The 14,244-nt window shown below is 42.2% G+C and overlaps 1 protein-coding gene across 1 annotated transcript; it reads right to left on the bottom strand.

Moving 5' to 3' along the window:
* Positions 1-2,182: 2,182 nt before the first annotated feature.
* On the bottom strand, positions 2,183-10,528 carry LOC144253421 (palmitoyltransferase ZDHHC19-like). Its single transcript, XM_077795522.1, has 7 exons — positions 10,401-10,528; positions 9,974-10,095; positions 9,314-9,453; positions 8,377-8,546; positions 7,843-7,948; positions 2,697-2,767; positions 2,183-2,345 (listed from the first exon to the last, which is right to left on the bottom strand). The coding sequence occupies exons 1-7, from the start codon at positions 10,526-10,528 to the stop codon at positions 2,183-2,185; spliced, it is 900 nt and encodes a 299-aa protein (XP_077651648.1).
* Between the last annotated feature and the right edge of the window lie 3,716 nt (positions 10,529-14,244).

The raw sequence follows: 14,244 nt of genomic DNA, 5'->3' as shown, positions 1-14,244 counted from the left end.
GAAAATACTTTTTACAATATTTGCTAATTCATGATATAATGCCTTATTTGTTCCCCCTAAAGTGAGAATGGTATGAAATTATATAGATTAATTCTTAGAACATATCCAAATTTAAAAATTACATTCCTATTGATTATGCTTAGCTTCATCTAGTGTTTCTCCTAAAAGAAAGCTAATATGCAGGTAGAAGTATGAAAAAGTTGCTAACTTTTATTGACCCAGAGCCACATCAATAGCAGTAAAAACTGTGCCAGAAAACCTAAGGGGAAAAAGACACAATCAGAATTAAGACTTGTAAATCACAGCCATTTATACTATCCAAAGACTTTGCCCTTCTCACAATTGCAAAAGGATCAAAGAACACTTAAGAATTAACATCTTAAACAAAAAAGGAAAGAGAAAAGAGGAGGCAATCATTGTAACCAAAACTTTTATTTGAACTATTTCAGACCTACAGAAATATAGGGGGGAAAGGTAAATAACAGAGACTCATGAATACAGGGAAGAATTTCAACCATCTTCCCATCTCTTTTTAAATTATCATGTGTGGTGGCACATGCCCATACAAGGACACGGGAGTCAGCTCAGTACCTAAAATAAATTAAAGAATAAATAAATAAATAAATAATAATAAAAATAGATAAGTTTACTTTGGTTTCTGATATATCTCCATATGCATAGGTATTATTTCATTTATTATTAATTATTCAATATATAACATCTCTTATTTTCATGTTCAAAATATTCAGGTGATTTTCAGTATTTTTATTACTAATAAAATTAATGTTAAATTGAATTTAGTTGTTAAAAAGAAATATCCATGAAAGTTTACAAAAATTCTCATTCTACATTCTACTAATTCAATCTAAATTCACAGAACACTTTCGACAGATTAATAACATTCCTCTCAAGCAACAGAGGAAAGAGCTTAGTATAATTTAAAAACAAATTTCTGAACAAAATCAGAATGGCAGACTCAAAGATCAATACTTATTGGTAGGATTCAAAACCATTTATGTATTTATTTACTTTTTTAGGACTGGGGATTGAACCCAGCTGTGCCTCACCCCCAAGCTTACTCCCCAGTCCTTTTTAATCTTTGGATCTAACTAAATTGCTCAGGCTGGCTGAAAACTTACAAGCAGGCTAACTCAGCCTCCAGAGTTGCTGGGATTATAGGTGGGTACCACCCCCTAGAAGCTAAATGTATGGGTTTTTGCCTTGCTTTGCTATTGTTTTTGCCATGCCAAGGATGGAACCTAGGACCTCATGTATCCTAGGCAAGCTCTCTACACTTAACTACATGTTCAGCCCCAAATCAAGGTTTTTATGGCCTATCATCCTGCAGTAAAATTGTGTCTTAATTATATCATGGGTAATTTTTTCCATCTAATAATCCCTGGCCATGTATGAGAAATAATATTCAAGAAGAAACAAATTTTCTCAAAACATTTTACAAAGATATAATGCCTAGCCTCCCTTTCTCTTCAATGAGCCAATTAAAATGAATGAAGCAAACACATCCACTATCATGAGATCAGGATCCAATGGCAGGCCTCAGAGCTCTGTCTGGGAACTGCATTATGTGTCACCACATCATAGTCCCCTGCAAGTCCCATTAGTAGTTCTCTCTTCCTGGCTCCATGTAAGGTGATTACTATGGAAAATCTCTCTTAGCTGGTGAAGAATTTCATGCTCAATTGTCCCTTAAATGACATTCAGGCTTTGAGAGAGATGTAAATATAAAAACATAAAATACATAATTTGGGGAAGAGAAAAGTTCCAAGTTTTAGATATAATAGTTATACACAATAGGAAAGGGAAAAACCAGTGAAATAGAAGACTTCCTTGGAAAAGAGGACAAAATATAGAAAGCAAAAAACCAGTGAGTTAAGTGTTATGACTTTTAAAGAAGCCATAAGATTATTTGTCAAAAAAGCAGTAACCAGAATGTTCTATGGTATAGAAAACTTATGGTTTAGTCTTATTATGTCTTTGTCTATCCAGGGACACCTCAGTGTGTTCTGAAGCCCTGTGACCTGAACAGTGCACCTTCCAGTTCCATAATCCCGATCCTTAGGCTCTAATTGCTTCAGCTTCGCAGCCAGCCCAACAGGAAGGCTTTCTCCCAATAGGTGTGCAGCCCACAGACACCCCTGTTTCAATACACACCCACTACTCCTCACACCTCCTGTAAAGTTGCAGACTGGCCACTACTTGGGGGGACTAGAGTTGGAGACTTGGATGCAGGGAGGTGTGTAGGATGTTGTGCTGGAATGTATACCTCTGTTGGCTCCCATTCAGTCCCCAGCTCTATTTGCAGACTGACAGCTTGGGTCATGTACCTGCAGAACAAAAGTTCAAGGGCAAGGGGTCACTACCACATTGGCCAGTTCTCCCTCACCACCCTCACAGCTCAGCTTGGAAAGCATAAAGCTCAGGGCTCTCATCCAGAAGCATCATCCAGGCAGCTGTTCCCCTCTACCCCCATTTCTTGTAGCAAGAACCTACAAGGACAAGACAGAATGAAATTCCCAGAGGCTCCCAGAGTGCCATAGACAAAACCCCAAAGGGATGGAGCAGGGAGCATCAGGGTCTTAGAGCTGGAGATTAAGGGACCAGGGAAAGGGACCCAGCTTCACCCCATCCCACCAGCCCCAGGGTCCACCACTTCAGCCCCTGGTTTACCAACTTACTTGGGTCCCAGTGGCATACACATCTGGATGTAACAATTTTTGAAGCAGCCTTGGTCAAAGGGATTGTCAGGCTGGAGGGAGATGGGGATGGAAAGAGGAGTTCAGAATCAGCAGGAGTGGGCAAGACCATCTCCCAGTGACAATCCTTAAGATGGTAAAAGTTAATGCAGGGCTCCATACAGACCTGTGGAAAGATTCCAAGGGCAGGGGAGCCCAAGAGTACCCAGAGCCTCCAGCCTTCCCAGGCTTCTGAAAGAATGACTTCCCTGGACACACTTGTGAGCAGCTCTCTTCAGACCAGTGCTGACACTGCACCCACATCTCCTGCCTTCTCAGGGCTCCCTCATCACCTTTTACTTCCCTTTGCCACATAGTTCCTCTATGTCCATTGGCCACACATGTCCTCCTGCCATGTCCTTCCAGATATCATTTAAGACATTTCTAGTGCTGCTCTGCTCAACTGATGCAATAATGGTGTCTTCATCCTGCTCCCACATTATTTTCTCACCTCTTGGTTTCTTTCTAAAAATATATCTTCATTGACTTTCACACTCTGGGAAGGCAGTGGAAGCAGAAATGCCCAATCATATTTTCAGAGTCACAAATCAGATGGACCAGGAAAATCTGGGCTGAGGCCTTTAGTACTCAAAGCATTAAAGGTCATGCTCCAATGTCAAATCCTCCCATGGACACTGACTAGCTTGTACTCTTTCTTACTCTATTTTCTCTTCCCTCTGACTTCATCCATCAGTCTCTCCCATTTCTGCTCCCAGACTAGGTTGAGTCTCACCCCAACCTCAAGAGCTTTAACTAGCAAATATTCTGGAACAATTGCAAGTGACCCAGAAGCACCTGTGTTCACCCCCAATTCTCCATGGCCTCCACAGTAAGACTTTGATCTTCAACACTATTGTGCACAAGAAGGAAAGAGGATTTCACATCAGAACATCTCTGGAATACACCCAAAAAGCAACAGGAACCATTGTGCTCTATGAGGTTCTGCCTCCTTTAAGGTATTCACAGCAATAAAGAAATTAGTTTCCTTCCAGGTGCAATGTTAGATGCCTGAAATCATAGTGACCTGGGAGGCTGAGGCTGGAAGATCACAAGTTCAAGGCCAGCCTCAACAACTTGTGAAGGCCCACAGTAACTTAGTGAGACCCTATCTCAAAACAAAATATATTAAGGATTGGGGTACATATGGTATAGAAAAAAGCTGAAAGGAATGATAATTAATAAACTTTTAAGAACTGTGCACTGTTTGAATACCCCTACTCTCTCACACTCATGGAATACAACCCAACCTGAATAGAATCCAACACCTCTAGAGTACCCAGAGCAGCATCTCACACTGGCTCCACTCTTGTGGCTCCTGCTCACATTCTGGGTCTCAATCAACAGACCAACATCAAATGGTCTCTTCTTGTCCATTTTTTGCCCAACTTCTTGCTGCCTCTTTTACTTCCCTGAACTTGGAGACTCAAGACATCAGAATTCTCTCTGTCTCTTTATCTCTTTTCTTCTATCTCAAATGTTGATTATTTGTTTGTTGGTGCACTCACTTATTCAAATGTTACTTGTATACTGGGTACTGAAGAACCCAGGGCCTTGCACATGCTAAGCACATGCTCTACCACTCAGATACACCCCAGCAAGAAATATTTCAGGGCATCAAAACTATCTCAGTCAAAGCAGACGTGGTTGTATATGCCTGTAATCCCAGTGACTCAGGACACTGAGGCAGGAGGATCAAAAGTTAGAGAGGAGCCTCAGCAACTTAGTGAGTCCCTGCTTCAAAATAAAATATGGAAGGGACTGAGGATATAGCTTAGTGGTAAAATGTCCCTGGATGCAATACTCAGTAGCAAAAAAATAAATAAATAAACTCTAGTCACTGCACTGGGTTTTGAAAACACATTACAAACAGCATGGCCAGCCTACACTCAGGGTCAAGAGTGCAGCTGCAACATGAGGCCCTGGGCACTGTGGGGAGTTGCCAGGGTTGTGCAGGGAGAGGGTATCAAGGGACCTATATAGGCAACCTAGCTCATACCACCCAGGTACATGCAGAGGAGACCCCCAGAGCATTAACCATTAAGACATGCAAGAAGGCTAATTCCATTATTTCTGGTTTCAGAGGCTGTGTTCTGTCCAGAAAGAGTAGTCTCAAGAATGTCTGCTGGCTCTGCCCCTAGTTGAGAGCATCATCATGAAAGAAAGGGCAGGGTCTGGACTGCTGTGGGCCAGGAAGTGAAGGGTGGAGCTAGTGAGCACTGTCAACTCTTTCAGGGAATAAGGCACAGAGGGTACAACAAGTAGAGTGGAGACCTAGGATGTTAAAGGTGAGAGTTACCTGGGTTTTAAGATGAGACACATGTAGCTGACCACAGAAGGAATGGTAGTAATACTAATAGTAGCAGGTAGGACACTTTCTGGTACCAGGCACTGTTCTATGTGTCTTGTGTGAATTAACCCATATTTCCCTGTTTTTAGACATTGGAAAACTTATAGACAAGGGGTGTAAGTAGCACAGCCAAGGTCTTCCTGCAAGTCAGTTATAGAACTGCAATTTGGAAAATGTGCTCTTCCCCTAGATTCCTTGCCACCAAGCACCAAGTCTAGGAGGAGCTTCCGGGTCAGGGAATGGAATAGGGAAGGGACTGCAAGTTGGAACATGGAATTAGTGCCTGTTTCAGGTGCTGCAGATAATGGAAAGGAGCCCTGTCTGGTGAATCCCAGAGTGCAGGCCACATTTAGGTCCCTTGAGACTGGGCAATGTGGACATGGAGGGCCTCATTCTGAGCAGAGCAGAGGAGGAAGGGCAATGGCCTAAGGCCTGACCTGGAGCTAGAAGAATCACAGGATGGGGGAAGGGAAAATGCTGCCAGGGAAACTAAATGATGAACTGAAGCTGGAGAGAGGAGGAGGAGGGCAGGCCACAGGGCTGAGGAGTAAGGGCTAAGCAGAGGAGTCACAGGGGGGAGGGGACCAGATATGGCTGTGGTGAAAGGGTGACTAAGGATGGGAAATGCTGAGCCCACAGGCTCCTTTGTCTTCCCAGCTGTCTCTGGGTCTGCAGCTTTCCCCTTCCCCCATTGGCACTGCCCACAAGTCTTCCTGAAGGAGCCTTTAGAGGAGTTGTTGTCATACTAAAGTTGTCCCGAGGCTGTCATGACCACCCTTCTCATTCCTGTTCAACCCCCAAATGAAAAAGCAATAAAGACCCATAGATTGGAAAGAAAGTAATGAAACTAATCCCTGTAGAGGACATATTTTCCATGTAGAGTGGGAAACAACAAGTAATGCTGGGGGAGAAACTTAGTGGTGGAGCATCCCTGATTCAACACACATTACTGGAAAAATAACACTACTAAGAACTCTTGCTCTTTGGCAGATGCTATGAAGAAACTGAAATGAGAAACCACGAATCGCAAGAGAATATTTACAAAATGTGGATCCTCATATAATATACAGAACCCATATGGGTGGCTGATTAGACATGATAATATGCTCATCATCATTACTCACTAGGAAAACACAGACTGGAGCCCTAATGAGATACCACTACTCCTGTAATGGACAGGCTATAATTTGAAAATAAAACAAAATACCGACAAATGACAGTGTTAAATGTTGGTGAGGAAGTTTAGCAACTGGAATTCTCATGCATTGCTGGTAGAAAGAACGAATGATAAGGTGGTTTCCTTTATGTTGTTCCACCTAAGTTTACTTTGTAACTCACAATACCCACCCCTAAAACTTTTCCTAACAGACATGGAAACTTGTGTTCAGATGCTTGTACACCAACGTTTGTAGCATCTTTCTTCAGAACTGCCCCAAAATATCTGGTACAGTTGTCCAAAACTGTATACTCAAGACTTGGTGGTTGAGACAGGAGGGCTAAAGCTAGCATCTGTAACTTAGCGAGGCCCTAAGCAACTTAGAGATACTGCCTCAAAATGTTTTTAAAAAATTCAAAAAGGAAAAATAGAGGGGACTGGGAATGCTGCTAGGTGATTAAGCATCCTTGTTTTCAATTCCTGGTAGAGAAACAAAGAACACACAAAGAAAAACTACTGCCCCAAGCTAGATACAATGTAACAATCCTTCAAATGGTAAATGTCTTACACTATGCAGGGAACCCATACAGTACTATACAGAAATAAAAGGAAACAGACTACTGATATGAGCAACAACATAGATGACTCTCAAATGTGTTGTGCTAAATGAATGAAGCCAGACTAATAAGCACACAACTGCACCAATGCATGATTCTGGGAAGCAAAAAACCACAAGGATGTGGGGAGAGAAATTGACAAGAGATGAAAGGATTTTCTGGAGTAATGAAACTGGTCTCACCTTGACCATGGTGGAGAATACTCAATGGTATGCATTTGTCCAAATCCCAAACTATAGACGAAAAGGATAAATTTTATGGTTTGTAAAGTATTCCTCATTAATGACATTTTGAGGAAATTTTACCATGGCTTCCAGGTTTGACTTCATCCAAACTAATTACCAGGGTTGAGTTTCTGGGCCTTTCTAATCTTGACCCCATGGGGTTAACCTCATTGCTCATGCCACCCTGTGTTTAAATTAGATCCCTTTCTCCATTGTTGTCTTCACACCCTACTTCCATGTTTCCATGCCTTTGTGCACAGGTGTGTCTCTCACAGGCAATGCAATCTGGCCTTCTTCCAATCCAAAATCACACACCATCCAGGGTCACACAGAGTGGCATGTCCTATTCTACAGCCCTTGCCTTGCCAAACTCCCAGTTTCTTCCTGTCTGCTACACCACTCAGAACCAACCCCATCTCTTCGAGTGTTCCTGGGTGTCAGCTGGTGTTATTCTGATTGCAAGCTGCTTATCATCATGAGGGCAGGATGTTCCTACTCACATCTATACCCATCCATCAAATAACACACAGCCTAGTTCACAGTAGGCTTTCAATGCAATGCGCCCAGGAGGGAGCATGACCATCTAGCTCCATGGGGAGGAGACATCTGGGCTGCATCTTAAGATGTGGGTCAGGAAGGACTCAGGGGCATCATCAGGGCCAAGGGAAGTGGAGAAAGCAGAGATAGTGCCTAGTGGCAGAGGTGGCCAGCTGGGTATCAGGGTAAACACATTTGGTCCCCTTACCTGGGTCTCATAGGGGCGCCTTGCGGTGGTCACCGCACTGGCCTTGATGAGCAGCTGTAGGATGAGTGGCAGCAGGAGGCCAGCGGAAGGTACAGCCACTATGATGCTGTGCACAGGCTAAGAAGCCAAGCCAGGGAACAGTTCCCTCCTGGCCCCGCCTTTCCATCAACCCCTCCCCTTTAATTTTCGTGCCCCAACTGCCCCCACCCACCAACTCTTCCTCCCTGGACTGGACACTTAGTCTACTACACCTAAGCCCAACCTCACCCACTTCACTATGGTCCTTCCTGTCCCACTTCAACCTTCTTTCCCCACTCCATGCCCCCCCCACTCTGGATTCTCAATTCCACAGGCCATGTCCTGCTCCACCCCCACTGGCCTTCAAGGGATCCACCAATGGTTCTCCCAACTGACTTCTCCCTCTAGCCCGCCCAGTCATCCCCACCTTCAGTTACCCAGCCCCTTGGCTGACCACCCCTCCCTCCCCTCCACCAGAGCTGGTTCCAGTGTGGGCCCTTGGGACCATGTGGATACGTCAGGGCTCGGTCCATGAAGGGTATGTTGCTTCTGTGTGCCAGGAATACCCGACAGCTAGCCAGCACGGCACCCAGGTAGAGGCACAATGAGAGGAGGAGCAGCATGTAGAGCCTGATGTTGCGGTGCCCCACACAGTTGTTTACCCACCTGCAGTGGTGGTCGAATTCCTAGGGGAGAGGAGGCAGCACTGAGGGTCTATCTGGCCTGGCTTCCAGCACCCCCAAATCCTGAGGCCTCCCACAACCCAGCCCTCTAGGCTTCTTGCTCGTGGGCCTACACTTGAGCTCCCATCTCCAGGGAGAAAGCGGCATTTCCATTGCTAGAGAATAGTTAGCACTCCATGGCTTATCAGTTCACCTGTCATGACTGAGGTCTTTAGAGACAAGACCTGCCCAGTGTCACTTGGAACAGGATGTAGAATAAATCTGGGCCTCTATTTTCTCAGATACTGGATAAAGATGAAAGAAACAGCCTTTCCCAGCCAGCCTTGTGCACTTGTAAACCAGGGCAGGGTGTGCACACAAGAGAAAAGCACTCAGAACCCAGGAAGCCCTCCAATTGGGACACCCAGAGGGGGACAGACAAAGATCCCCAGAACAGGGCAGCAGCTGGCCTAAAGGTCTGGGTATATAGTATCAGCAAGGCAGGGGATGGGTCAGTCACTGCCTTTCCTCCCCCTGACTCCACCTGGTCAGCACGGATGGGATGCCCTTTGCATGTCAGCACCAGTGCAAGCATGGCCAGTCTCTCAGGACAGGTGCAGACACAGAGCCAATGACATATGTAAGTGACCAACAGTGTGTCAGAGCTACTTATAGCAGTGTGGGAAGATGGTCTCATAGGGATCCCTGGCCCCCTTATGATGGGTGGTTCCTTCTCCTGGCTAGGTGCCTGGGGATGGGTTGGTGAGTGGACCGGGAGGACGAGTACTCACCTCCACACAGATGTTGCAGGTTTCACAGTGGTGTGTTCGGGGCAGGCGGTGGAGATGACATTTGGCACACCATGGCATTAGGAAAGATTGGTTGTTCAAGTATGCCACATAGGGTGCCTCTGGTTTCTGCTCGACAGAGCCTGGCATGGGAAGAAGTTTGGGTAGTGGCAGGAGGCCCTTGGAGCACTCTGCTGCTTGGGGCAGCCCCGTAGATTCACAAGACAGCAAGAGGGTGGGGAGGAGGTGGGCAGGCGAATCCAGGTTCCTGTTGAGCAAGCTGACCACTCACATGAGCTGGCAGTCAGAGAGAAGGGGGTTTCCAGCCAGAAGAGCTCTCTATGGAGCTCCACCCTTTGGAATAGTGATCAGTGATTAAAAACTTGTGTGAAATAGGAAGGAGTTAGGATCAATTGCATGGTTTGGAGGAGCCTGCCTGGCCTCTTTTGCCAGCCTGATAGGTCTTCTAAAACACTTGGAAAACCTCCAGGATTCTGTTTTATCACACCTCAGTGGCTTGGGAAATAAATTGCCAGCACCTAATTAAGGATGACATTGAGAGAAGGGATTCTGAGGCCCTAGGTGGGGTGAGCAATTCAGAAATCACCCCTATAGGCCCCAGCCCTTGGGCTGCCCCTCCTTCTCCAGGTTCTGAGGCCTTACCTCTGTGCAAGATGCCTGGGTCTGATATATTCATGCAGATGAGGCTGTAGAAACTGAGGAGACAGAGGAGCCCAGTGGCCACTGGAAGGGCCCATTCTCCACTCTGGGCCAGGGCTCGGCAGCTGAAAACAGAGCCAGACTAAGTTCTAGTCTGGGGCAACCCAGAGTGCCCGATGAGGCCTGGCCTTCCTGAGATAGGACTCACACCATTAAGGACAGTTTTAAATATCTAGGCTAGAAACACGCCACAGACACCATCAAATGTCACTAGCATTATCCACAGTTTCCTAAATGCATCAGGCACTCTAGATCTCTATGCTTCTGACTATATATCCTTCTTCCCCTTCCTGATCTTCTCTCTCCCCTTCCCCGTCTCTTCACTATCACTATTTTCTTTGTAAGCTAGCAGCTTGCATGAGATACTCACGGGATGGATAAAAAGAGGCCACTCAAAGTGGCCAGTGCTGCCACATTAAAGGATGCCCAAATGCTTGGCAAAAGCCAGACAGATGTGGCTGGAGTTTTGGGTGAAGGTGAGAAAACATTTGAGACCATCTTGGCTCAACGCCTGCTCTCAAACAAATGGGAGCCACCAGATGGCTCTTCTGGGTTTGTACCCAGAGTGCCATGACGACAAGTGTGACATCAGAGAGGTTCTGGAATGGGGGCTCTGGCTGCTTCCAGTGGCTTCTGTGAGTAAAGATCCTCTGCCCCCACATACACATGGTGATGTTGGGAGTCAATCTGCTCTTATCTTTCCAGATAATTTTTGTGTAAAGTTTCATTATTGAGAGAAACTAGTCTAAGGATTTTTAATATGTAGAACTCTGTTTAAATCATCACTGTTAGTTTAGAGGATTAAACTACACTATAGATTCTGAATTTTTCTTTAAAACTATACTTGGTTAAAATAAGAACAAAGGTGTAATTATGGTGCTATTACTTGCTTTTTGGTATACTAGTTGTATTCATATATTTCAAACTAATATTATTATGTCCCCTTTACAAGTAAGACCTACACACTGTTAAGGAGGTAGTTTAACAGTGTTCAGCTAGTGAGAGGCAGTCAGGATTTGAATTTCATCCAGATTGTCTGGTTTCAGACTCTATGCCCTTATCTCCATGCCCTTTTTCTTCAATGTGTAAGTCCCCGGAGTGAGTAAAAAAGCATCCTAGTGATTAAAAGTTTACTTAGAAACATGTAATAGTCTATTATTTCAATCCAGATAATTAAATTATCATCATTTCCACTTCTTTTTCTTCATAAATTTAGTGTTTATACTAAATGAATCATTCTTCTAGATATATTAAATTAGAGCATATTTGATTTGTTCTATTTCCTCCCCCCCCCCACACCTGTTTAATGAATACTTAGTCTAATCAGTCCTCTGTATCTGGCTTCTAAGGATGAATTCTTAAGTTTCTATTCTCATTATCTCTTGCCTGCACTATTCTGTTAGCTGCTAAAATGTCTCTTTGTCTTTGGTATCTCTAATCCCAATTTATCACACACACTATGTTCTAAAGTACAACTCACAAGTTACTAATTTTATGATATGAGATATAGATTAAGAAGGCCTTAGTGACAGGGATTCTGCTTTCTATTTCTTACCTCCAATTTCAATCACAGTTATTGGAACCTAGTAAATGATTATTAAGATTTTATTGAAGAGGTAGAGTCATAGATTTCTCCCACCAGAAAATGATGTATTTCATTTTTTTAGTGAGCTTCATCAATATCCAAATATGAATTGTTGACTGGAGATATTTTATCATGTTACACATAACAATTTTAATTACACAAAATCCTGTTTCTTATCATTAAATTACATAAATTATCTAGTATAATGTGCTATCTATACCAGGGTTCCATACATAATGAGTGAGTGACTGGGTTATAAAATCAATCTATTAAACTATATAGTGATAGAATGCTAATTTGAAGATAATATAAATTCTGATCAACTAGTAAATAATGCATATCTAAAATTTAGTAAATATTATCTATGAATGTTTTAGAAATGGTTTATAGACTATGTTTGCCTATAATTATAAGCCTAAAGAAAATTAGTGATTCCTAATTTATGGCCAAATTCACTTTTAAAATGACATTTTAAAATGTCTCAAAATATGACTTTTGTGGACAAGTCTTACCTTTTTGAATTAAAAATAGAAGACTAAGCAAAATCAATTCCATTTATTTCATGATTCTAATTCAATGCTTGGGTCAGAATTAATATTCAGTAAATGGTTCCTTAATACATGTTTTAGAGTAACTTTTTTTTTTTTTTTACAAAGTGTATTGAACTTACTCATTTGGTTGGCCAGGGAACTGTTGAAATGTTGTAGACATAATTTACCTGAATTGGATAAGTACTTAAAAGTTAATTAGCTTAAATGTGGAAAGGTCTGTTGGTAAATAATATAATCAAGTACATTGGTAACTGAGTGCTGTTTCTTGAATTAATGTCAGTAGAGGCCACAGCCCTGTTCTCCTTGGTTGTGTTTGATTTCATACTTTAGTTAGTGACTTATGCAAGTGGGAGAAGTAGCTCAAATATGACACAAAGCTAATAGGACCATACAGAGAATTGAAAGAAAGAGATGTTCAAATGATCCATTGAAAGACACCATCAGCATCTCAAGTGATCTTAAAGAATTTGAATGAGAAGCTAAACCCAATGATGAAATTTAATAAAAATTTTATGTAAAAATATCTACTCTTGAGATGACATGATTCACAAGAAGTAGATGTTTAGTAAATATTAAGGAGCTTAGCAGATTATAGATTCAATAAGCCTGTCATTTTTTTAATGTTGATTCTAAAAATGCTGTTTCTATCTGGAACTGCTTTAGAGGGACAGATGGAGCTCAAGTCTGGTTGAGGATAAGCCTATTGTACTTTGTATTAATGAAGCATAAATATAAACAAAAATCACAGAAGTGTAAAAAGCATCTAGAGCATCGTGTCTAGTTGTAAGTTCTAAAACTGCTATCAACTAAAGCATCCAGGAAATGTTAATGGGATGGTAACAGTGGTTAGAAAACATGTGATGAAAGATTGAAGATGGTAATAATGTGTGTTCTGGAGATGAAAATAACCTCAAACAAGACACTAGATGATTTCAAATGTTTAAAGTAAAATTAGCCTTTCTCTAAGTGACTTCAAAGTCTTTCTCTAAGTGACTTCAAATGGAAGAATGGATTTGAGCGATTAAAATGGGAATTGTATCTAAATAAGTAAAACATGTTTTTTAAACAACCACGTTTTATGTATGTACCAAACTATTATTTATTGGGCAAAAATTGCTGTGAGGTCCTGGTATAAAAAATTAACTAAAACATGCTTGATTCTTTCAAGGAGTTCATAGTCAAGAGAGTTTTATATTTACACAGATGTTATTAACTACTTCTGGAGGTCTTAAAGTGAAACACTCAAATATATGTATGGAAGGCAGAATTCTGACAGCTCCAGAGATCTCCAGTTATTTATTACTTAAAAAAAAAATATATATATATATATATATATATATCTTTAGTTGTAGATGGACACTATGCCTTTATTTTTATGTAGTGCTGAGGATCGAACCCAGGGCCTCACACATGCTAGGCAAGCGCTCTACCACTGAGCCACAACCCCAGCCTTCTCCAGTAATTAATTCTAAAATAACCTTATACACCATTTGTGTGTTCAAATGCTAATCACTGCAAAGGTATTTTGCAGCTATAATTAAGGAACCAAATCAGTTGAAAATAAATTTAACTTGAGTGAACCTGACTTAATTAGGTGATCCCTTAAAGGGGATAGCATTGCTGACTTGAAGTTGGAGAGGGCTGTATGGAAAGGTATGCAGGTGCCCTCCCTTCTTCACTCCTCTGAACTCGCTGATATCTAGACCAAAGTCTTGAAATTCCATGAGTTGAGACCCTACTTGCTCCATGTCAAATTTCTGATCTTTAGAGCAGCCAACTCTGACACTTAGGTATTAAGTCACGAAAAGTGTGATAATTTATTATGCAGTAATGGAGAACAAATATGATATATTGGTTGACTATTGTCAGATATGCACAGGCATTAGTTGAGAAAGTAGCTAAGATGTGATGTGAGGGTGAAGACATGCTCTCCTTTGTCTCTGAATTGTAGAATGAAGATGTAATGGAAGAGTCAAATAACAAAAGAAATCTATTTAATTGTGTGTTAGTTGGCTTTGTGTTTCTGTGACCAAAACTCTTGACAAGAAAAATTAGAGGAAAAAATGTTTGTTTGGCGC

The sequence above is a fragment of the Urocitellus parryii genome, chromosome 2 (genome assembly GCF_045843805.1).
Source record: "Urocitellus parryii isolate mUroPar1 chromosome 2, mUroPar1.hap1, whole genome shotgun sequence".
In the NCBI taxonomy this organism is placed as follows: Eukaryota; Metazoa; Chordata; class Mammalia; order Rodentia; family Sciuridae; genus Urocitellus; species Urocitellus parryii.
The sequence above is the reverse complement of the archived record's forward strand: the minus strand, read 5'-3'. Positions and strand labels throughout refer to the sequence as shown.

Bases quoted from the DNA above. Each gene is read 5' to 3' on its own strand.
- LOC144253421 (XM_077795522.1), bottom strand. From the start codon at position 10,528: ATGGTCTCAAATGTTTTCTCACCTTCACCCAAAACTCCAGCCACATCT. The intron at 8,547-9,313 runs GTGAGTACTCGT...CCTCTCCCCTAG, and splicing joins CCTGCAACATCTGTGTGGAG to GAATTCGACCACCACTGCAG. The intron at 2,346-2,696 runs GTAAGTTGGTAA...TTTGTTCTGCAG, and splicing joins TGTATGCCACTGGGACCCAA to GTACATGACCCAAGCTGTCA.